Below are 25,070 nucleotides of genomic sequence, written 5' to 3' on the forward strand. Positions count from 1 at the left end.
TGCCGCCCAATAATTTCCCAACTCTGGGATCAATAAAGTACATCTGATCCAGTTTTTTGTTGTTCATTATGTTTTATTTGTCCCCCACAATTCTTCATTTTTTTCCTATTAACATTAGTGCGTCCTGACTTTCAGGATCTGGTTTTTGTCATGAGACGGACCTGGTTCTGGTCCTCGCATCTCTGCAGCTCTGCCCAGCCCTCCTGCAGAGCAACCAGAGGGACCAGCTGTCACTGTGCCAACAGTCTGGCTATTATCTGAGATTTGCCAGCATCTTACTGCGTTTTATCTTCTTATTGCTCAGCTGTGTAACTTACAAAGAACCACAGGGGGTATTTTACATTTATAAGTGTCCATTTAAGGATAAATTGGAGAAAAAAAAAATAGAAAAAGAATTCTATATGCTCAAGAGATTAGAATCTCCCCTTTGAAATCAATATGAGGAAAGAGTAATGGAAATTAGAAAAATGCAGGCGGATACAGTATGTGTAAAATGAAAAATTATGCATGTTAAAGTTTTATTATTCATGTTTTTCTGGGAATGTAGGTTACGACATAATACGGGATAAAAAGTAAGAAGTGTGTGACAAAAAGTAATTTATAGTTTTTGCTGAACATGACATTTCTGGTCTCCATGAAAAATAACATTAGTGCCTATTTTATGGTTCTTCTTACTATGCCAAGAAAAATAAATATTTAATAATTTAAATGTGCAACTAAATTGCACATTTAATTTAGTTGCAAAAATCAACGTGAAAGGATTTAAAAACAAGATCTGGTCCGTATCCATCTTAAGGATCTCTAAAAATATACATATTTTTAGATTTGTGCTTAAAATATAATCGGTTAACTTAACATATTATTTTATTGTGCTTTGAATCATGGCATATAAAATAAAATAAAAAATTACCATAATTTTGAAATTCAACATTTTTTAAAATGTATTGGGTCATACATATTATGATCCATGTTGATTATCTTTTATACTGATTTTCTGTTGGTGACAGAAATAAATAATGTAAACTGCTATTATTTGCTCAGTAAAATTTGGATTCATTAAATGGGAATCAGTCTCCCTTCAGGTTGTTCATCCATCTGTTTGCTCAGTGGAGGATGTATTAAAGGATTTGGGTAAAGCTGATTTACTCCTTTGGTCCTGACTCAGACTGACACTCAGACCGAACAAGTGATTCATTCAATTATGGGGCTTACTTTACGCCTTGAATCTGGAGCAGAGCAACACACTGCCGTACAAAATCAACGTTTTCGGTAAAGAATTCAGACTATTATCTCAAATTTCTGACTTTTTAAACAAAAATTTGAGGTTAAAGTCAGAATTATTTTTTCAGTTGCCATATATCCCTCCATATATTCATGAATGAATGAAATTAGCTTTTTTTGTTGTAAAGGTTGCATTATTAGATAATCTGAAGTAGTGAGGCAGCAAGAGAAATTGCAGTTATTTTCAATATTCTCAGCTGGATTCCATCAATCAATCAATCAATCAATATATTTTCCTTTTGTTCTGTCCCAATACCAACAAAACAAGACAGCATTTCTCTGGGATCAAATACATGTTAATCAATGTATGATATAGTGACACCAGATGAAAAGCATGGACCGTTACCAATCAAATATTCAATAATTTAAAATGAAAGACCAGATGTTCATTTGTCATATTAAAAGTAGCTTTTGAAAATAACTTCCTATAATCAGATAATAAACATAATTTTCATTAAACACTTTTTAACTAACTGTTTTGGAATGATCTGATGTAATATAGTCATGTTTCCATTGTAAGCGGAAAATCATAATTAACAGAAATAAAGGCTTTCAAACATCCATCTGTGTGGATTTAATCTATATGATGTGTTTCACTTAGTGAAAAAGTTCCTGAAACAGATGCACTATTCAATAATATTGATAGGATCTGTATTTTTGCTTAAGATCAAAGCAAGACTTGGAGTAACTCCAGAACGGTCAGGATAATGCGTCATTACGTCACGAGGTGCAACGACAGGACGTTGTTACGTATTGGCCCAGCTGCTTATGCTAAATGCTAGCTAAGTCTCTGGTTTCTGTTTTTGTTTTGCGGCTTTCTGTTGTCCTCCAACAGGACTCTGGGTAGAAAAACTTAATTTGTCACATCGGTAACAGTCCTTGCAGCACCTGGACGTCTGAGTCGGGTCGTGGTCATGGCTCTGCAGGGGCCGGAGGAGGTAGGGGAGCAGGTTGAAGAGCCGGAGGACCTGGACGACCAGGACGCTAGCAGCATCTCCCCGGCCGAGGAGATAACCCTTCCACCGGGGACCGGGGGCGACGAGGAGCCGGAGGAGGCTTTCCTCCTGCCGTGGGACCGCTTTTCCTCCTGGCTGCACTGCATTTGTGTGGTCGGCTTCGACCTGGAGCTGGGCCAGGCGGTGGAGGTAAAAACAACTCGGTTGTGAATGTTTTAGTTAGCAGCTGCTGGAGGCTCTGGCTATGTCCTGGAAAGTAATACACAAACTAATTTACTCAGATTTAGCTTCAAGTTTTTCACAGGAAGAAGTTTCAACAAAAATATGTTAAACAGAACATTTTTAGTAAAAAGACTTTAAATGGATTTATTTTAGTTGCTGTTGAAATGTCAGCTTTCGTAAAGTTAGACTTGGACCAGAGAGGATACATTTTATCATTACTGTGACATTTGGTAGATTAGCGTAGTTCTGTTAATTCAAAATGACCAGAAACAAGAAAAGTTTGGTCTGATTTGACTTCAGACAGTGAGGGAAGAAAGGTAGAGATGTTGTTTTTACTGTTTTTCCACTCCAGACTATATTAAAAGATAATTAAATTGCATATATTGCACAAGTAATACATCCTGAGACCAGATCCTGCTTTTAATTATGTTTAGTTCAAAGGTGAAAACTGATCAACTCCTGTTTTATTGTTTAATTTTCTTCCAGGTAATTTATCCTCATCATTCCAAACTGTCAGAGAAAGAGGTGAGTCAAACTTCATTGGACCTGGCTGTATCCAAATCACACGGTTTATCCATAGCACACGGGTTAGACATTTCATATTATCTTTATTGTGGTCAAAAAATAAAACACAGAAACAATCACTGTTATGGGGATTTTTCATTAGAGCGTCAACAAATATCAATAAACTGAAAATGTGATTAAATAACAGTTGCTGTGTGTTGTTTAGTAACAAAAACACAACATATTTATGTAACTGAAGTCCTGTAAAATCAGTATGTTTTTTTGGAAAAGTATTTGTGGTTACCTAATAAATTACAGCAAATAAGTTGTAGATATTTTTTATGTCACTTCTGTCATTATCACTGTAAATATTACAAAATATTATGAGATCCGTAAGTAGCACTACGATGAAAGTTTGTTCAATACAATTATTCCCATTTCCTGTGATTTTATGGTCTTATATTGCAACATAGATTTGTAGGTGTGGAAAGACTTTCAGCAGTTAACCTGTGACTTGAAAAGTCACAGTAGTTCATGTGCGTAATTTAATTTAAATATTTTCTCTGAGGGCGCAAGAGAAAATCTGTCAGAGGCTGCAGAACATTTAAAACTGGGGCAAACATACAGCCGGAAAGCAAAACAAAACATAGTCATGTGTTAGAATGGCCTAGTCAAAGTCCAGACATAAATCCAACTTAGAATCTGATACTTAAACATTTTGAAACAAACTCAAAGAAAAGAAATACCGTTTCTGTACAAAGCTGTTGGAGACACAGGAGTGGGATTTGAAAGATGCAGAGGAAAGAAGAATAATCTCATGTTTGGTGTTGATGCTGTTGTCAGCAGTGAGTTAATGAGATAAATGTGTGTTCTTTCAGAAAACAAGCATCTGCTACCTTTCCTTTCCAGACTCCAACTCAGGTGAGTTCCTGTTTCAGCAGCTTCCTTCTCTTCTCTGCACCAGAACAATTAAAGCTTCATATAAGATGAAATGCCATCGTAAGACTAATTCATGCTAAACCAGGGGTGGGCAACTCCAGGCCTGGAGGGCCGGTCTCCTGCATGTGTGTGTCTCAACTTCAACACACCTGAGTCAAATAATGAGGTCGGTAGCAGGACTCTGGAGAACCTGACTGCACTTGGGAGGTGGTTCAGCTGTTGGATTCACGTGTGTTGGACCAGGGAGACGTCCAAGAGGTGCAGGACACCGACCGGCCCTCCAGGACCAGGATTGCCCACCGCTGTGCTAAGCGCTGTTGTTTAAACAAAGTTAGATTCTAACTAGTAATATGTGTGTCCATCATTATTAAATTTTAATTTATGAACATGAACAGCCTGACTGACATTATTTGACAAACTGGGAATAAAACCAGTTAAGCTCACATATTTTTATGTTCTCTGTGCAAAACAGTCGTTACCCATAAGGTTCCAGAGTGCAAAATTGACTTAAGTCATACTTTATTCATACCACTTTGAACACGACCCTCCTTCTACAGGCACATCTAAACATTTTATATTGTTTAACAGGTTAGGATATGGCAATACTAAATATGTTCATTAAATATTTTGCACAAAGTCTTTCTGAGATGATGTGATTTGGCTGTTTGTTTGTTTTTTAAATCCTTTGGCTATTTCTAGAAATCCATTTGAAAAATGTGAATTTTACATAATAGTGATAATATTTTCTGTCCCTCATTTCAGAAAGCTAAGCTCTTGTCTAGATTCACCACAAAGAGAGAAATATTTCAAGTAGTAGATTTAATGATTCTGGGTCAAGTGGCCCATGGTCCATCTGAGCACAGTGGCTCTGGAGGTTCTGACTCAGTCCAGTCCTGGTGAAGCTTAACAATCCCTTCAGGGCTGCGGTTATTCTTGTTGCTGGTACACTTTTTCCTTCCACTCAACTTTCTATGAATATGCTAGGACTTTTCCACAATATCCCAATTTTGCGAGACACTGAATTTGTGGTTTTTATTCTCTTTCACCCCGTTTTCACCAGCTGTGTTTCCATCCACCTTATTATTGCACAATTTGACATTTTAAATATAAATTTGCTTAATTTAAACACCAATTTTGAACAAACTGTCGTTTTTTGATAAAAAAAAAGTTTTTCGATAGGATGAGTTTTGTTCCCCCCCTTTTTTTAGCTGTATTGCAATTGGTTTATTTCACAAAACTGCAGTGGAAACACTTTCACACACATGATCAACAACCGAATGGTGGAAAAGGCCACAAAGAAGAAGACAGGAAGCAGTTGGAGGATGATGGTTTTTAATTACTTACCGCATGAACAAACTTGTTCTTGTGTGGTTTTTAATTGAGTTGAAATGCATATAAATTATTTTATTTTCTTTATTAGTGGAATATTAAAGTTTTGTGCACATTTGTAATGTAAGCGCAGAACTCAGTAGCTAGTAAGCAGAGTCCACCTGTGTGCAACTGACTGTCAGCACACAGAGGTTTGCTGGAGAACAAACAGCGTGTTACCAAAAGTCAGTGTTTATCCGTCAGCCCCACGGAGTCAGTGACCTTTTTAAAAATGCTTCACCCAGTTCAGAGTAAACGCAGACCAAAGTGGATCAGTTCCTGAAACCGCTCGCAGACGGAGTAAAGCTGCAGCGGCGTTACGTGTGAATGCAGAGTGACAGTTTGCCCTCAGGTGTGTTTTTGTTCTCTGTGAGTCAGCAGGTGTTGAAGATGAGGAACCCTCAGCCTTCAGTCCAGTGATGGGATGAGGACAAAATGCTTTCAGACGTATTTAGAAACCGTCCTGCAGACGTTCTCTAGAAGCAAAGAGACTTTAAAATCCAGACCTGCATCTTGGATTCTCCATGTTTCACATAATTCACGTTCAGATCTTGACATCAGTTGGCGTTTAGTTGGCTTTCTGAAAAGGGAAGCGCATTCTGAAACGTGGTTGGAGTGTTATTTTGCTTCTCGGCTCAATCGGTTTACATCAGGAAAAGGAAGGTTTAATCTGAGACGCATGAAAATAACAAAGATGTTTTAACTGATTGTGTGACGCAACGCAGATCTTTTCTGATGAGCTGTGGTACTCGGATTTAATTTTGATGGATGAAGACTAACGACTTCTGGTAAATTTGTGTTTTGCTTCCTCAACCAACCAACACTGACTAATCAGCTAACCAGGCTGATCTTTCACTTCCAGCATGAACAATGCCTTTAAAAAGATGGTTTCCCTTTTTTTTATTGCTTTTATAAATCAATCCTGATCACCAAAATGTGTCTTTTTTGACAAACAAATTCTTTAATGTCAAAGTAAAAAATGATTTCTACAAAATGATAATTAAGTCCAAATATTTAACATAAAATAAGTGCTTAATTATTCACCTGCGTTTAAAGTGACTGACCTAATTCAACAGAGTTAAGTGTTTCACAATGATTGTAGTGGAGATCATGTGATCTGATCCAACCAATCAGAGAAACGGGTACTGAAAAGTTCTTTGCTGTTTTTATCAGTTATTATTAGTTGAATATTGCTTAGTTTTAGTTTAGTTTTTATTTGTTATAGTACTAATTTTATTTTTTTCATACTTACATTAATTTTTAGGTGCAGAATTTAAAAAAAGTCATGTTTATGTGTACATTGGGTAATGAATACTTTTTAAGTTGTTGTTGAACAGCCGTCTGACTCTGATGTTTTCTCTCAGCCATTTTGTGGGCTAGCGTGCGCGCCACCAGGAGGAATATGGAGTGACGTAAATTGCCAAAAGCTGACGTAATCAATTTGGGGAATCAATTTCTTTCAATATTTATCTTTTTAAATTGAACTTTAATTAGAATTACAGAAATTTGTATTAAGATCTTTAAATGTTTTATAGCGAGAAAAGACTGAACATGAGAATTCAAACTGAGGAGCAGTTTAAATTCCCTCAGGATGGATGTTCTTGAACGCAGCACGACATCCTGGAATCTTCTAGGAGCTGATTGTTTATTTGTCCGCGCTGCGAAAGTCCATCAGGGCATCAGTATCTTAAAACTTTGATTCAGAGTTTAATTTTATCTAATGACTCACACTCCATCCGCCAGGAGGTAACTGGGAGGGTGCAAAGATCAGGTTGAGGTTAAAGACCCTTCAATGATTGTGCACTTCCTGGTTTCCCTTTTCCTCTTCCTGTTTGTGTCAAGAACCTGGAACGCCAGGAAGACGCTCAAGAGTTCACAAATGCGTCTAAACAAATGAATATTTCTGGCTTGAATAACTTTAGGTTTGATGTGCAAAGGTGACTGAAGGCAAAAAAGGAGACGTTTTCTCTTGTTTTTAGAAAACGAAAGAGTAGCTTCGTAATATTATCACTCAATGCACAATAGAAACAATAGAAATTTGTATTTTAAGCTATTAGTGTTTCAAAATCTTCTTCAAGGAGATGTCAGATTAAATTAATCATGTGTATATACTGCAAATTAAGACATTATAGGCAGGAGAACCAGATTATTTATAAATTAGCGTGATGGAAGTAAAAGTAGGAAAGTGATTCTTTGAGATTTAGTGATTTCGGTTAATGTCCCATCAAGTTTTATGTATCAAAAAGTCATAAAAAGCATAATTTATACAAATATAAACCAGCTTCAAAGTGCACAATCAGATCAATTTTAAAGCAGCAGTGGTAAAAAATCTTATGTAAAGATTTTTTGAGCTTTACATAATGTTGTAATGTTATTCCCTCATCAAAAACATACATGGAGTGTTGCTTTGATTCTTTCATGCATATTTGAGAGATGCTTTAATCTCCATGGCAACGGTTCAGCTGTGCTAAACGCCTGGGTGGACCTAGCACCGCCTTGAAGACGTAGCTCCTCCTCAGAGTTACAGTTTCCAAACTTCAGGTCTTCCTCCTCACAGAGCAGCCCTCCCAGGCAGCTTGGCTCCTTCAGACTAGCCAGCAGTAATTAGCAAACACCTGGTGGAACTGCACATCTGTTGAGCTCATTGTAGGAGCTACCTCTCAGAGCAGTGCAGGTAAAAACGTTGTTAAAGGTTTTAACAGAGGAGCCATGTTGTGATGGCTTCCTGAAGGTGGAGTTTCAGAAAGAGCAGGAGTTTTTAAAGAGACAGACGCCCAATTTCAAGGCATTAAATTAGGAAATACATTTTTTAAGTCATATTTGATATATGTAGCATTTTTATAACAACTGGAGGTAACATAGTTACTTTCTTATGCTATAAAATGCACTGTTTGCCTGGAAGACACATACTGGCCCTTTAAGTTTTTCTGTTTATTTCGATTTTGGCTTACAGCTGTTGAAAATCCAAAGAATCAATTTCTCAGAAAAATACAGTATTTCATAAAACCAAAACAAGATTTTTATTACTGAATGTGGGTCTGCAGCTATCAAAAAAGGAACCAAACTGACATTTAGCTTTTTTTCTGTGGAGCAACTTCAGTAAAAATTCAAACTATCCAGAAAAATCATAGGCTAGACTTCCAAGAGAGGGACTGAGTAGAGACTAAGTGAGGCTGGTCCAGGACCTGTGTTGTGACTAGACAGCGCGGTGAGGTGTGCTGTGGGAAGACAGGGAGGCAGCTCTGCTAGTATTTAGTGTGGAGCCTTCTTTACATTTCTTAATTAGACCTTATGAACTTCAACGGACAAACATGTTTGATGTCCAAATGATTAATTGCTTTCAGGAGAAATGTCAGTAGACGTAACACTTGTATCTGTCTTGTATCCCAGTCTTTAGCTTTTTTAACCTGATGCAGCATTTGAAACAGCGTTTCGTGTTGTGTTTCTAGGTTGCCTTGGCGACACGCAGTTCTGCTTCCGCTTTCGACAGGGATCCAACAGGAAGTCGTCCCTTGGGTGTTTCCTGGAAAACACGGATCGAGACGCGCCGCCCTGCCTGAAGGTTTGGGCCTTAAGGAATACATTTGGCCACATTATTAATAATAGCAGCAGCTAATCCCTTCCATTACACCTTGATGGGGCAGAGAGGCAGCTGCAGTGAGAGGTTAACGTCTGACATTTAGGTTCTCCAACACCTTGGCCAGAGGAATGAGCTTATAAACTGCTTTCTGTTTCTTATAGTACTGCAATAAAAGTCGTGTGGTGGTCGGGGCGCCGAGGCAATCCACCATGTTTTTGTATTAAAAGATGTTAAGTTGGGAGGAAATGTAAAAATATTACTGGGTATTTATATTTTACTGGAAAACATCGCTAGTGAAAGCTACTTAAACCCACAATTAGCCTTAAAAACAACAAATCAAAAAATACAATTAAAATGAATATCAATTATTTGCACTTCTGTTAAATAAAAGTTAAGTCAGCGGCTCCATCAGGCCCCCCAGGGCTTCAGGGGCCCCATAAATATTTTAACACAGATACATAAATGTAACATTTATTTATTCAGATTATCAATGCTGCTAAATTTGATTTAATTGTTTCAGTACATAATTTCACAAATTTTAAATAGTTTAACATTTAAATTTAGATTTTAAGGAGCTGGAAAGTTTCATTTGTAAAAGTTCAAAGAACAATATTCATAGTTAGATTGTGTTGTTACCATAGCAACAATCTGATGCTCTGAGTTTAATCTTTGAGTTTGAGCTCTGTTTGTTCACAAATATATCTCAGTAAAATACAATTATCATTCTTATATGTTCTTGGCAGCAAGAGGGGCCCCTAAGTCAAATTCTGCTCCAGGCCCCATACAGCCTTGGACCGGCCCTGCATGATGAGTTAAATTCGCTGCACGACTCTGAGATGCGCAACAAACGGGAGATTTAATTTAATGCTGCTAATGTGGCTTCAGCCTGTGTTCAGTTTGAGGGAAAGGAGGCGCACGCAATTCGCGCTGAGGTAAACAAACTTCGGACAGCGCGAGGCAACGCACAGAGGCGCCAGTGGTGTGATTGGTCCGTGTTCCCGGCTTTGTGGCCCCTTAAATGACTACAAACCCAGATTTTAGGATGTGGAGCTTCAGTAAGCTGCTGGTGGAGTAATTCTGCTCCACCAGCACAACCCTCAGTGCAACAGCGACGCTTGCAGTCCCATTTTAAAAAAAAAGAAAAGAAAAAAAAAAGAAATAATAATAATGTAATTATTATTTTTCAGAAAACAAAAACAAGCAATGCCTTGCCTGGCGGGCCACCAGGCTTATAATACACTGGGGGAAAAACCCTGGATGCTTTTAGTGCAAAATACTAATTTTATGTAGACTGTTGTTGTTTTTATTGCATTTTTTGAGCTGCTGAGGATCTTAATTTCTCATTGGGGATTAATAAAGTATCTGCCTCTATCTATCTCTCTAGCTAATTCATTGGCCATCTCTCTCTCTATCTATCTCTCTTTCTCTTTAGCTGTCTTTTTCCCTAGCTATCTCTGTAGCAACCTCTCCAGATATTTCCCTATAGTTATCTCTCTCCGTCCATCTCTCTCTGCAGCTATCTTCTGTTTCTGTTTATGTCGTTGTCATGCAGCTGTGTGTATCTTTGTCTCTATGTTGCAGCGGGAACAAGGCCATTACTACGGCTATGTGTACTTTCGTCAGGTTCGAGACAAATCCCTGAAGAGAGGATACTTCCAGAAGGTCAGTGCAGATCTGCAGCTCTGCTCTGACTAAAAGCCTGTAACTCTGAATTCATTTGCCTCGGACGACTTGTGTTGATAAATTCACTGTAATCACACGTTTTTAATTATCATCTTTTGCACTGAACAGGTGGAGTTACTTTTAGTTAAAATAAGACCCTGTGTAGATTTAGCAGTTGGGGAAATGTTAAATTCTCACATTTAAATTCTTTGAATAACTTCAGGTGAGCAGGAAATGGGTTTTTTTGTTCGTTTTTTTGTTGGAGGGACTTAGAGATGAGCCTGAAATGGCTGGTTGAGGAAATAGAGAATGAGATCATGCATTAAAGTTGGTTCAGCCACATTAACAATGAAGCCTGCATCCTAGTTTTTCCATGAAGCAGTTCTTGTTGTTGTTGTGTATTTGGTTATTTTGTAATGATTTAACAACTAGGAAGGCCGACTTGGTTTGTTGTTTCCTTTCTTTTTGATTATGTGAAACAAATTACTGGAAACATAAATCATTTTCTGGCATCTTTTAGATCAAAATGAGTTGGCCATCATTTCCCAGAACAGTGTGATTGATGTTCCTTATCGTTTATCAGTGGTTGTAAAACCGACCTTGCAGAATAACTCCTGACTTTTGCCTGTTGTTGTTGAATGTCTTGTGTGTATTTCAGTCTCTGGTTCTGATCAGCAAGCTGCCGTATGTGACCTTCTTCCACTCGCTGCTGAAGATCATGGCTCCGGAGTACTTTGAGAAGCAGGAGCCGTGCCTGGAGGCCGGTCAGTCGCAGCTTCTCTCGCTCTTCGTCTCTGTCGGCTCAGGGTGTATATGCAACAGTCAAAGCATGAAAAAGTTGAGACCAAAGCGCCAGACTGAAGACTTTTATCATCCAGTTTTTGGTAGAAGGACAGGGAAAGCAGAAAAACGATAAATCATGCAAATGAAAATGATTGAGTTTGTTTTAATTTATATGATTAATTGATTTATTGTGACAGGACTATGCATTTATTTGCTGTCTGTGCTGTCTGAGGTCTCTACCAGCTTTCCACGTTTAGAGGCTTAAATTGTTGCCACTGTTAGCAGAAAAGTATCTCAAGATCAATGAAGATCAGATTAGCTTTCACCATTTTCAGGAAAAAATTATAATTTCTGTGAATGTCATGAAAACGGGACATTTGTCGACCCAGTCACTAGGAAAACATTAAATCATTTTTTTTCCATTTCAGCAGAACTGTTTTATTAAAGTAGTTGCTTCTGGCCGTCCTCTGCTGTTTTGACATTTACCAACTTAGTTGTTCTTTGTTACAATTATTGTAAATTTGCAATAATATGTGTAATATGTGCAATGTGTCCAGAATAAAGCCATTCTAACTCGCTAATGGAGCTGGACAACATGGCTGAAAAACTTATCACAATTTCATATCTTTCGATATTGATAACTCGGTTTTTCAGTTTTAAATATCTAAAACGTTGCCAAACCTTCTTGTTTAATCTACAGTTTTCACTCCACCGTTTTTTTTTTTTTGTTTGTTTGTTTGTTTTAAGCAGTTATGAGACATGGTGGCGAAACATTAAACTGCTGCTGTGCAAGTTACTCAACAGGTCGTTGCTAGGCAACCAAAGAACGAATGAGTTGCTAGGTAACCAAAGAGTGAGAGAGTGAGTTAGTTGATCGCACCAGCCTTTATAATTTAAGACCAGTTTCTCTTTAATCCGAAACAATTTCATCTGGATCAGATAATGTAAAGCAGAAATGTTCATAACATAAATTTTACCGTCTGCGTTTAACTGCGACAGAACAGAGACGATTCCGGAGTGGATGCCTTCGTCTTGTTGAATCTTTTTTTCTGTGTTTGTTAGCCTGTAACGACATCGACCGCTGGCCGACGCCGCATCCTGGACGAGTCCTGACTCTGCCGATCATGGGCGTCGTCATCAAAGTAAGTCCCACACAGGCCTGATGGGAAGAAACAAGCCTTTGTTTTGATTTAGGCCGAACCAGGATTGTAAAAGGTGCAGCTGGGACAGTATAATGTAAAATGTTATATGTTATAATGTTATTCCATCATCAAAAACACACCTGGAGTTTTGCCTTGATTCTTTCATGGATGTTTGAGAAATATTTTAATCTCCATGGCAACCATTCAGCTGTGCAAAACACCTGGGTCCTTCAAACTAGCCAGCAAGAATTAGCAAACATCTGCTGAGCTCATTATAGGAGCGAAGTTGCAGTGCAACCCTGGTAGAAATGTTAAAGGGTTAACAGAGGAGTCATGCTGACTTCCTGGAGGCGGAGTTTCACAAAGAGGAGGGGCTTTTAAAGAGACGGAGCCCAATTTCATTGTGTTAAATAGCAACGTAAAATTTATTTTAAGTAATATTTGATTAATACAGCATCAATTGAAGGAAACAGTTACTTCATTATTCATTATGCTACAAATTGACTCCATGTAAACGCATAATACAGCCCCTTCAACAGTAGTAAATTTATTCACCTTAGCCAATAAAAATGTTTGAAACGACTTTATTTGTGGATTTGTTGTAATTTAGTTCCATGCATCAGTGTTTTATTTTTGCAGAATATGGGTCGGACCTCAGTTTTTATATTTACTTTTCTACACGCTGCAGGTTCGCATCCCGACCTGTTACGATAAACCAGGAACCTCCCAGTTGGTCCAGTCAGCCCAGGTAAACGATCCCAGACAGGATTCACGTCTCTGCGTCTCATTTTACTCATTTTGTTTCACACATTGAGCTGAAGAGGGATTTCTGCTTTCAGGGCGACAGTTTGGTTTCTATCATTCTGCCGACGATCCATGAAGTCGACCTGTTCAGGTGAGACTGGTTCTGTTCAGGTGAAACTGGTTCTTCCTCTGTTTGTCTCCATCTGCTGCTCAGTGGGTGGAACTGCAGCGTCTGTAAACCTTTCACCTTTGGAGGTGAAGTAAAGCCCAAACTGTTAGAAAGTTTTCATTTTAGTTTAAATGTTTTCTGAAACTTTTTCTTGCAACGTGTTCTCTTGACTACTCGATATGAAAAGGTCAGATGGTTCTCTGGTTTATTTCTGCAAGTTAATCTTCTTACAGCTCGGAAACAAAATTCACAGTTATTTGGCCAGTAAAACAAAAAAAAAAAGCTAAATTTGTACAATACATCTGATTCCTGGTTTTCATTTATCGCTCTGGTTGACTTGGTGGTTACAGCCTTGAACTAAACAAACTTAATCAGATTAAAAAACATTTTCTGTAACTGTCAGACTCTTGTTCCGTCAGGAAGAGGTGAATTTGTGAGCTAAAATCTTCCTGTCATTGCCACATTTTCAGCCCTGTTCTGACCAGTTGTCTGATAAAACCTTTCCTCCGTCCAGGTGCTTCTACCCGGTCTTCTTCCACATCCAGATGCTTTGGGAGTTGGTGTTGCTCGGGGAGGCCCTGGTTGTCATGGCGCCGTCGCCCGCTGAGTCGTCAGAAACCGTGCTGGCGTTGGTGAGGTGAGTCGAGACGTTTCTGGCTCGCCTGGAGCCGACGTGCTGCAGCAGATCTAGAAGCGTCTCCTGGAGAACGGGTCTGTGTGACGGACAGATTTATTGAGATGAACCTGTCCTCTTTGTTTCTCTGCAGCTGTGTCTCTCCGCTGCGTTACTGCAGCGACTTCAGGCCGTACTTCACCATCCATGACAGCGAGTTTAAGGAGTACACGACCCGGACGCAGGCTCCGTGAGTCAAAATGAGCCGCCGAACACGCCTGTTACTGTTAAGACTCTGAACATACGGGAGAAAGAATCACAGCAGGGATTTTCAGTTACTTTTCTCATGACTAGACCCGTCATGACAATAACCAATAAATCTGTTAATCGCACTGATAAATTAAAATTAACTCAATAATTTGCATGATTTATTGTTTTTCTCTTTTCTCCAGTTCAATGCAATCAGACAGAAACATAACATTACATGCTTCTCTGTCACATAGTGGAAGAAAGAATTAATTCCACTGCTAAATATTTACATTTTTACATATTTTTACACACTGAGATGACAATAAACAGGTTTCTAGCTGTTGTTGTAACCTTAATGACGATATCTGTGTAACTAATGCACAGAAACGTCTTAACTATTCATACGACTATTAAATAATGCTGCTAAAGTTTACATATATAATTGATTAGCTATAAGAGCCAATTAATGACCTAATTCAACAAGAGAAGCGGTGGGAAAAAAATCTGCATTTTTAACGTAAAACATGTTTCCCCACACAAAACTGACAATAGACGGGTTTCTAGCTCTGTTATCTAGTTCACAGCTGAAACACAGAAACATTATTTATTTATTCTGCAGATTATCCATCATATCAGGAAAAACCAGCTGGTTCGTCAGGAGTTTTGACCTGCAGTCTCACTGAACTTCACAGGTTTTATCACCAGTTTTAAAACTGGAATCAGATGTGTTTTAATTAGAAAATTGTTTTCAATAAAACCATTTCAACCATTTTTGGAGATGCAAAAAATGTCAAAAATGACAAAAAAAACTCTGTAAGAGGCGAAACATTTGGTGTAACTGGAAGTACAGGGAGGCAATTTTAGTTTTCTGGACCTGGTTTGCATTTTCACAAAGACTTAACTTGGTCAAATACATAAAAGTGAAACTAATAACCATGAATTAATGGTTGGTCTCTGAATCTGCAGGCCGTCGGTCATCCTGGGTGTGACCAATCCCTTCTTTGCAAAGACTCTGCAGCACTGGCCGCACATCATCCGCATCGGAGACATGAAGCAAGCAGGTGAGCTTTACCGACTCAGTGACAACTTTATTCTACATTACGCATGTAATTTATGATGAATCCTCCCCTCGGTTTTAAATGTTTGTTTCTCCCAGGAGAGGTGGCCAAGCAGATGAAGGTGAAGAAACTGAAAAACCTGAAAACTCTGGACTCCAAACCCGGTAAAGACTCTTCATTGTTGGAGCTGCCAGCTGATCTCATTCCTGCCTCTGTAAACTGATCTCAGTGTGTTTTCATCACAGGTGTGTACACTGCCTACAAGCCATATCTCAACAAAGACGAAGAAATCATCAAGCAGCTCCAGAAGGTAACAGCCCGTCTCCTCGCTGCCTGGCGCGTGTTGCTGCGTGTTTTTAAAGCAACCGGGGCTGAAGGAGTCGTAAAGCGTCTGCAGATCACATCTCTCATCTCCTGAAGTTATTGCTTGTTTGAACACATCGCCTCTCTTCTGTCTGGTAGAAGCAAAGACACGAAGATTTATGTTGGATAATTTCTTATAGGGGTAACAGAGCATGAAGCAACACGAGGGATGTTGCCTTGCAGCAGAAACATGACTGCTGGGTTAATCTGTCTCTAATTGGCAGAGGTGGGCAGTAACTACTTACAGTTACTTCAGTAACTTTTTTTGAACAATAAGGAATATTTTCACTACACTGTACTTTTTACTTTTACTTGAGTAATTTAATTGTAAAGTATCTCTGCTCTTATTTGAGTAAAATTTCTGGATTTTCTACACTGAATGAAAAACTAACATGTTTTAACCAGAAACTCACCAGACACAGAGACACACCTGCAGTTTCTGTCAAAGTTTTATCATTTTTTTATTTAATTGAAAGAAACTGATTTGGAAACATTTATTTACATTTTTTGTTATTTTTATAAATTATCATTTTGGTCTTTAAAATGCCAATTTTGCCAATCTGTAATTTTTAAGTATTAAATGATTGATAATCTGATCAGTCACTCAGGACTTGAACAGACTTTTTACCAACTACAAGTTACAAACTTTTATTTTTACTTGAGTAATTTCTTGGACGGCTGCTTTTTACTTTTACTTGAGTAAAATATATTCAAGTGGTGCTTCTCTTACTTCAATAAAGTTTTTGGATACTTTACCCACCTCTGCTAGTTGGACTCATGACCTTTGGGACCACGGCGATCTGACCCTTAGCTAGCGAAGCAATCATATTTAATAAATTTATAGAAATAAATCTATTAAATCCACACATATTGACATTTCATGCCTTTATTTCTGTTGATTATGAATTTACCCAAAATTTTGGTAGTTTTAAGTTCAGTAGTTGAAAATGCTTAAATGTTTCTGTGGAAAAAGTCTACAAACCCTGCTTATAACACCTGATAATATCCGTTATAAAATTCTGAAGCATTAACGGTTTTAACCCGTCTGCTTCTGTTTTTCAGGGCGTCCAACAGAAGAGACCGTCGGCGGCTCAAAATGCGATTCTTCGACGGTACTTTTTAGAGCTGACTCAGAGCTTCATCATTCCGCTGGTAAATGTCGTCCGTTTTATCCGTCATGAAAGCACACAGCAGGGGTTAAACGCCGAGTCGGGTCGTTGCAGGAGCGATACGTGGCCAGCCTCATGCCTCTGCAGAAGTCCATCAGTCCCTGGAAGAGTCCGCCTCACCTCCAGCCTTTTGTCCAGCCGGACTTCATGAAGACTCTGGAGAAAGCAGGACCGCAGCTCACCTCCAGGCTCAAAGGAGACTGGATTGGACTCTACAGGTGCCAGCTGCTGTATAATAAAGCTGTACCTCTGTAAATATCGATACACGCAGAAACAAAGTGATGTAAACCTCTGAGTCGTCGTGAACTCCTGTGGTTTTTATTTTTAGGCATTTTCTAAAGTCTCCCAACTTTGACGGCTGGTTCCGGAGCAGGAAAAGAGAAATGACTCAGAAACTGGAGGCTCTGCACCTCGAGGCTCTGTGTGAGGAGGTGAGCGAGTGAAACCCCAGAACCACAAAGCAACACGAGGAAAAAACATAAACCAGAAGAAATAACTGGGGAAATTTAACAAACTTCTATAACATGTGATCCATTCATTCATCCAGCCACCGGGGGCGCTGTTGTAAAAATGAGACACTCACTGCTGGTTCTCCTCAGCTGGCGTTGAAGCGTCTCCCTTTACATCCCGAAACTCAATGAAAACTTGACATGGAGCTACCAAATGCAGCAGCGAGCTGCTGACATTCAGCTTGTTTGGATCCAGTTGGTCATTTTTATTGCTAGGATCTGTTTTTTATGTCCCGTTTTGTTTATTTTACCACTTCTGCATTTGTGGAATGGAACTTCATAGTGTAACTTGGTTGTTTTTGATGAGTTTGTGTATAAAAATATTTCATATCCTGAGAAAGGACTGCAAACTAAACGTGGATAGGCACACCGCTTGAATTTTACTGATAAATTGGAACATAGTCTCAACCCCGGTCTAAATTCTGCAATATCTAAATAGATTAACTTCTTCTATCTATATTAAAATAGGAATATATCTAAATAGATTAACTTCTTCTATCTATATTAAAATAGGAATGTGACCAAATTTCTAAATGTATTTCTAATTTCGGGTATGAAGATTTTTGCGACATGAGGCAAACGAGTAACACTTCTGTTAGGAAGCAACATGCATTATGTAAGTATCTTTGTAGAAATAGTAAATTCTCTGCATGTGACGCAAGTTTGAATCAAAAGATTACTTTAGATTATAAAACTAATATATAAACCATGAAATAAATAACTTTAATAAGGGATCTTTCAGTATTAAACTGTGTTTAAAACACTGTAATGATGAAAAAACACTAGTTGTTTACAAACACGTTTTTTTAATCTCAATTTCAAAGTCAATAAAATGTAAAAGTTTGTTTCATTCCTTAAGTGCCTGGTGGATCTAATCAGCATCATACCTAAATACACAGTAGTAGCAGGTGCAGTATTCACATTAATAATTTCTAATTAATTTATCATCTGATAGACAGAAAAACACCAATAACACATTTTTTGTACAATTATATAATCAGATATTAAGGGGTTAAAATGTACTATTGTTAACAGATATAGTTTTTTTTTTTTTTATAAAACATTAACATTAAAAGAAGTTTATTGGTGAAATTAAAACATTCCGTTAAACCTGCTGGGAGTCTGACTGGTTTCAGGAATAAGAAACTTTTGTTTCTGTCTGCAGGACCTTCAGCAGCGAATCCAGAAGCACACGGAGGTGGAGGTGGTTGATCTGGTTCTGAAGCTCAAAGACAAACTGGTGAGCACAAACTCCAGTAAAATGGATTGTGTTCAGGTGCGCTCAGTAGTCTGGAAATTACAGCAACAAGTCAGCGTTGCATTGCTTCGGTGTGGAGAGCTACAGATGGCATCTGTTGCTGTAGTGGGAGATTTATTCTGGGCCTGATTTAAGCCCAGAATAAAGTTGTATGACAAAGTTAAAATAATATGAGAATAAAGTGATATTAGTGATAATTTTACTGATAATTTTTTTAATTTATATTAGGAATGTTGAGCATCTTGTGACGTTACACTTTGGTAAAAGTTTTACAGATAATACTTAGTAGAAATACTTAATCTTTCAACTCATCAGCATCAAATTATCATCAGTAGCAGGAATTTTTTATTGCTTAAAATTGCATTAAGCTGCTGCTGCATGAGTAGGCCTGTCACAATAACAAATTGTCCCAGAAGTTATTGCAATAAATGACAATATTGTTGTTTTAACACCAGATTCGATTATTGAAGTTAACGATAACGGCAGGATAATACCGTTTATCAGTCCTCACAGATCGATAAACTTTAAATTCTAATGAAGATTTAACTCTGGAGCGAGATAACGTTTTAAATATCCAAAAAACAGAAACAACAAATACAATTAATTATAAAGTCTCTGTAAGCAAAATTGTCCTTCAAACATTGGATTTATTAAGTGTGAAGACTTTTATCATCCAGTTTTTGGTAGAAACGGAGAAAAACGATAATCATGCAAACACAAGTTATTGAGCTCATTTTAATTTATTATGTTGCTAATTTACTTCTTGCTTATTGTGACAGGCATAGGTAAAATTTTATTTATTCTGCTAATATTATGACTGAATTCTCTTAATTAAGCAAAAATTCTCATAACCTCGCTCTGATACTCACCGGAGAAAAAAATGTTTTCCATCATTTGAAACTTTTTCATTTTTGAAAAGGAAGCAAAAAACAAAAACTGATTACATTTATAAATGGCATGAAAAAGATTTCATTTTATTCCTTAGCCCTTTTTAAAGCTCTAAAAATCAAAAGTTTTGACGTTTTGTGCTGCAGAGCCAGGCGGAGCGGGAGCAGCTCCCGGTCCGGCCGGGGACTCTGTCCAAACTCAGAGCCCACATCGAGGCCGTCATCCTGGCCTTACCAGAGGACCTGCAGGGCATCCTCCACAAGCCGCCCACATCCTGATGACGCCACTCCTCAGCTCGGAAACGGGTCCAGCTGCTGGCGGGACTGAGGCCCGGCTGGAGGCCTGCTCGGCTCAAACGCAACGCGCTAACTCAGCGTTGGGAATCATGTGGTCTGGACTGGCCTGGAGCTGCCAGATGGAGTGTTTTGTTTGGGAAATAAAGGAGAGCTGATCACGTTCTCACACAGTCCACTACTAATCCTGAACCTGCGGTGAGTAGCGGACAGGAAAACTGACTCAACATTTTTACTTCTGAACATCTTCGGTTCCCATTTTTGAACCGGGCTTCAGAGTTTTCATCCTTTTTTTGTTTTCTTTAAAGAAAGTGCCCAACACACTCGCATGCCCTCACACACACACACCCAGACGTATGCAAACAAAGTGAACCGAGCAGAGCCAAGCAGTGCATTATATTTATATTCCACAGAAATGTTCTTAATGGAAACACAAACAGCATTCAGAACCAGCAACCTGCTCTAATCCTGCTGCTGTGAAGCGTTGCTCAGGAGCCACAACACCACTACCAGTCTCACATATCTCTGCATTGGGTAGCTAACCGTCTCTGCAAGAACATCCTGCAACATGCATGGTGCACATTTTATTTGTTTTTGTCTGAACGCTGAATTTGTGTCCATTTTTAACTGAGCTGAGTGTTGAAGAAGCAACAGTGGTGCATTTTACACCTCAAAAGGAAGTTTTCTTTCATTTCTAGTGCAAATATGTTCACCTGAAAGAAGACAAAACTAACTTACAAGCAACTTTTCAGCAAGATATGAGAGCTTATTTTCACCAGTTAATTCTTGAAAATCAATACTAATTACACTAGATTATTTTCTTATAACAAGACATTTTACCATAAGATAAATAAACATCAATTTTTACTTAATACAAGCTCCTGTATCTTATTACTTGTAAATTAGTTTTGTTTTATTACAAGTGTACCAAGATATTTTGTGTTTTTCAGTGAACCCGGTGACCACACTGCAAAAACACCAAACCTTTTTTGTCAAATTTTGAATGTATTTTATTACACTTAAAAAAGAAAACCCTAACCCTAACTTATAAGTAACTTTTCAGCATTTGATTTAAAAATTGCTAGTTTCACAGGCAGATTATTTCACTGATTACCGGGGGAAAATGTTTTAAGTGTAATAATCTGCGAGTGGAAATAGTAAAACAAGCTTCTATGTATTTCTTGCTGAAAAATTAAAAGGTTAAGTGTTTTGTTTTATTTCAAGTAAACCAAGATATTTGGACCAGAAACTAGAACAGAAGGACTTGGTAAGATTTAGGTTTTTTTTTGCAGTGTATTGAGAAAAAAGAGGCATGAAGTTATAATAGCAAAAAAAATCATAAACAGAATATTTAGACCATATTTAGATGTGGTCATTACATTATGAGGATAAGATTTCAACATCAGAATGTGAAAACTCTTACAAATGTGAAAATTAAGATGCAGTTTATCATCATGCATTTAATTTAAAATGTAGATTTTTGCTCCTGATTTACTTTTTCTTCTGCTGATGAGTGTGGGATATATTTGACTGACCAGCAGTGAAATTAATGCAGACATAAATATACAGACTAATGTATAAACCCACCTTTTAATATTACTTTAATAACGATGAATTAATGATGAATGCTTCGTTTCCACTGAGCGGTTTGGATCAGTAATGTGGGCTTTCACACTGAAACAGACAAAATGGCGTCCTAAACCGCGCCGGTCCATATTACTCTCTGGAAACGAGGCAGAACGTCACCATAAATGAACACTAGCTGCTCTGATTCAATCATCTGACATTATTTCAACTATTTTATGCTAAACTTCTGATTTCCGCTTCACATGTGCTGCATAAATGAAGTTTATCCATTGACTTATGGCCTTCATGACAAACAGGATGCACAAATTGGAATTGTGAACTTTCTCTAATCCACACCAAGTCAAATCTTTACATACAAGTTTAAATATTGTTCATTGTTTCCCAGTAACATTTGTGTAAATCTCCAGTAGCTGGTTATAGAGTGAACTCTTGACTTTTGCTGCGTTTGGTGAAAGAGGCGACTAATTCTCACATTTACGAGACGAATTAAGGAGTTGAGGTGAAACTTTTACACCTGGCTGTCGAGCTCAGTAATGGTAGTAGCATCATGCTTCTTTGTGATGAAAGGCTCGTTTTTGTGAAATCTGCTGTAGGATTTTGTTTTTAGGTTTTTATTTCTTTTGAATGGGACATGAAATTTTCATAGAAAATAGTTTTTAGAAACTACTTTAAGTACTTGATAAGAAAAGAAAATGTTTCATACTAATTATTCTACTCTTCGTGAAATAATTATGCGTTTCTTACATGAAAACACTTTGGAAAAAAACTGCTAAAGCTAGCATTTTCTAATTACCTTTACATTTTAAAGGGACAGTGTCATGTAAAATCAACTATTTTGAGCTGTGCATCATATGTTATTTTCTCATCAAAAACATACCTGGAGTGTTGCCTTGATTCTTTCATGCATGTTTGAGAAATCCTTTAATCTCTATGGCAACCATTCAGCTGTCCAAAGCACCTGGGTGGACTTAGCCCCGCCTTCGAGGCACAGCTCCTCCCCCACTAAGCTCCTTCAGACTAGCCAGCAGCAATTAGCAAACACCTGGTGGAACATCTGCTGAGCTCATTATAGAAGCTGCTTCTCAGCGTAACGCTGGTAAAAATATTAAAGGGTTAATAGAGGAGCCATGTTGGGATGACTTCCTGAAGAAAAAGCAGGAGTTTTTAAAGAGACAGAGACCCAATCGGAAGATGTTAAATTACAAAGTAAATTTTGTTTTAAGTCATATTTGATAAATTGAGCATTTGTTGTCATCTGAAGGTCACATAGTTACGTGATTGTGCTATAAAATGGAACTATGAGCCTGGAAAACACATAATGCTGCTCCTTTGAAACATTGCTGAATCCTTTAGTGTTTTTGGATAAAGTTATTAAGAGCCGTGTTGGTCAAAATGTGGCTCCGGAGCCACAGGTTGCAAACCTAGATGTTTGAAACTTGACCCGTCTAGATCCCAAACGGAACCAGACAGGCTAACATTAAGCTAAGATCTGTAGAGAAATGAGCCGTCTTGGTGGTAGAAAACCGATTTTTAAATGAAGCTGGTGTATCGCTTCAAAAACATTTATCCAAGAATAACAATGTTCTCTATATATTTGAGACTGTATGTATAATTTTGACTGTGTGAATCACAGAAAATCCAAAACAATTCCAAATTATTCACCTCATTGTTGCTTCTGTCATCCTGTCTTGGAAGTGAACGCTTCAGATGTTCTTTAAATCCCTGAAATAAGTGACCCGCCTGCGTACCACTGAAGAGTTCTGGTACCATGTGTAATTTTATGTAAAACTGACACCTTCTGGATGTCGTTCTGAAGGGAAGATACTCATCAGAAGCATCTTTTCTTCATTAATCTAGCTTCCAGATTAAATCAGGAATCTAAAACCAGACGAGGAGATCGCCTGGTGAGAGACTCAAACTGACAAAATTCTGCTTTGTGTGTTTTTAAAAAAAATAAGGATTCTGTTAAATTGGTTCTGTTCAGCTTGGAGCTCCTCTTGGTGTCAGTCGGGTCCGTTCTATGGAGCCCAGTTAAAATAAAACTGCAGAGAATCCTGGTAAACTGTATTCAACAGTAAAATGACAGTAAAAGTTTAAGCAGTTGAAGAGGAAATATTAAAATATGGAAGACATTTTATGCCAAAAAACAAATAATGGAAAAATAAACTTTTATTTTATATGTCAGTATGTTTTAAGCAAAGTTAAAATGTTTTGTCAGCTGTTTTATATCAAAACCAGAAATTTTAAGATAATTTTGTTTTATTTTTATGATTTACTGCATAAAGGAATTTTTGAGGAACTACCAGAAAGAGAACAAAATACTTTGAATTTTAAATTAACAAAATAAAAAGACCCCTGACTTTACCAGTTAACTTTCATGAGAATAATCAAGAATCAAGACGTTGAAAATTTTTTATTGCAATCATGAAATATGAATGTTTGTGGAGATAAATATTGCCTTAAAATAGGAATATAACCAAAGACCAAACTAATTTGAAAAGTAACCTCTCAGTTTGTAAATATAAACAAAATCCATTTAAAAACACTTTTAATTACACATTTTTCTAAAAGTACCAGAATAGCAAATATGAGGATTAAACCAGACGCATAAAGGGAAGATGATCACTGCTGCATGTTTCAGCTCTTTAACCACAACCTGTGTATGTTTTTAAATGCTAAACTGTCTTAATATGTTTAATGTTTAAGGCTTTTTGTTGACTATGTCAGTTAAACTGAAAAATGAAGTGTCCTTATTGAACAATTAAAGAACCTGAGCACCAAGCAACACTTGTAGGTTTACTGGCAGTCTACTTATAGCCACATGGATGGGAATGATGCTTAAAACCACTGCAAAATTAAAAAAGTTCAGGCTGTATGACATGTTGTAATAAACATCCACGAACAACTAACAATGAACAGCAATAACAAATAAAAATAAGTTGATATTAAGTCGTCTTGTGCTGATGGTGTTTTGTAATGTTTTTTTTTCTTTCTGTTAAAACATTACTATGTTTTAACTACATCTGCATTTCAAAGTGATTTGTTGGCCTTTTAACATTATTTTAAATTAATTTCACATTTAAAATGTTTTGGGTTTTTTTAGCCTTTACCATATTGGCCGACAGTTGGGGAACTCGAAAAGTTTTTATATTTGTGAAAAACTTAATAATCTTGAATTTATTTAGAGGCTCGGACTCTGCAGATTGAGTTTTGTACATAAGAATGTAAAATGAAAAACCAACAGATTGTATAAGGATGTACAATCCATATTTTGTTATTAAAACATGTCTTACTAAACAGAATAATTAACGACTCCTGGTATTTACTTTCCCCAGTTTTTTTATTTGACTTTCTGAAGAGAGAGAGAGAAAAAAGGGAATTTGCGCCCCCTTGTGGGCGATTGGTAGACCGCAATCATTCAATTTAAGAATTAAAAAAACATCTTTTTTTTAATGTGGATTAAATTGTTGAGAATTTCTTATAAATATTTTCAGAATACTTATTTTATACTTCATTCCTGCTAACAACATAGTCGGTAGAGTTGTGGGATTCTGCATATTTTGATATCAATCCGATACCAATACTTATTATCTAAGGCTGTTTTAAAATCAAACTTGTGAAATTAAGGTGTTTTGTGTTTTTTTTTCCTTTTTGTGTTTTTGTGGTTGGATTTTGTTAAAACTTGCGACAGAATTTAGAAAGAGTTTTCCACAAAATTCTTTAACTTGTGTGA

General features: G+C 37.4%; 1 protein-coding gene across 1 annotated transcript; it reads left to right on the forward strand.

The window, feature by feature from the left end:
- Positions 1-1,989: 1,989 nt before the first annotated feature.
- Positions 1,990-24,642, forward strand: dennd6a (DENN/MADD domain containing 6A). Its single transcript, XM_008408382.3, has 19 exons — positions 1,990-2,426; positions 2,946-2,984; positions 3,842-3,884; positions 8,720-8,832; positions 10,432-10,512; positions 11,171-11,276; positions 12,358-12,437; positions 13,126-13,185; positions 13,277-13,332; positions 13,865-13,987; positions 14,118-14,213; positions 15,179-15,273; positions 15,369-15,434; positions 15,516-15,580; positions 16,696-16,785; positions 16,857-17,020; positions 17,131-17,233; positions 18,477-18,551; positions 19,604-24,642. Exons 1-19 carry the CDS (start codon positions 2,196-2,198, stop codon positions 19,733-19,735), a joined length of 1,818 nt encoding a protein of 605 aa, XP_008406604.1. The 5' UTR covers positions 1,990-2,195; the 3' UTR covers positions 19,736-24,642.
- Positions 24,643-25,070: the final 428 nt, after the last annotated feature.

This window comes from Poecilia reticulata, chromosome 5 (genome assembly GCF_904066995.2).
Source record: "Poecilia reticulata chromosome 5, P_reticulata-male-v2, whole genome shotgun sequence".
Classification (NCBI taxonomy): Eukaryota; Metazoa; Chordata; class Actinopteri; order Cyprinodontiformes; family Poeciliidae; genus Poecilia; species Poecilia reticulata.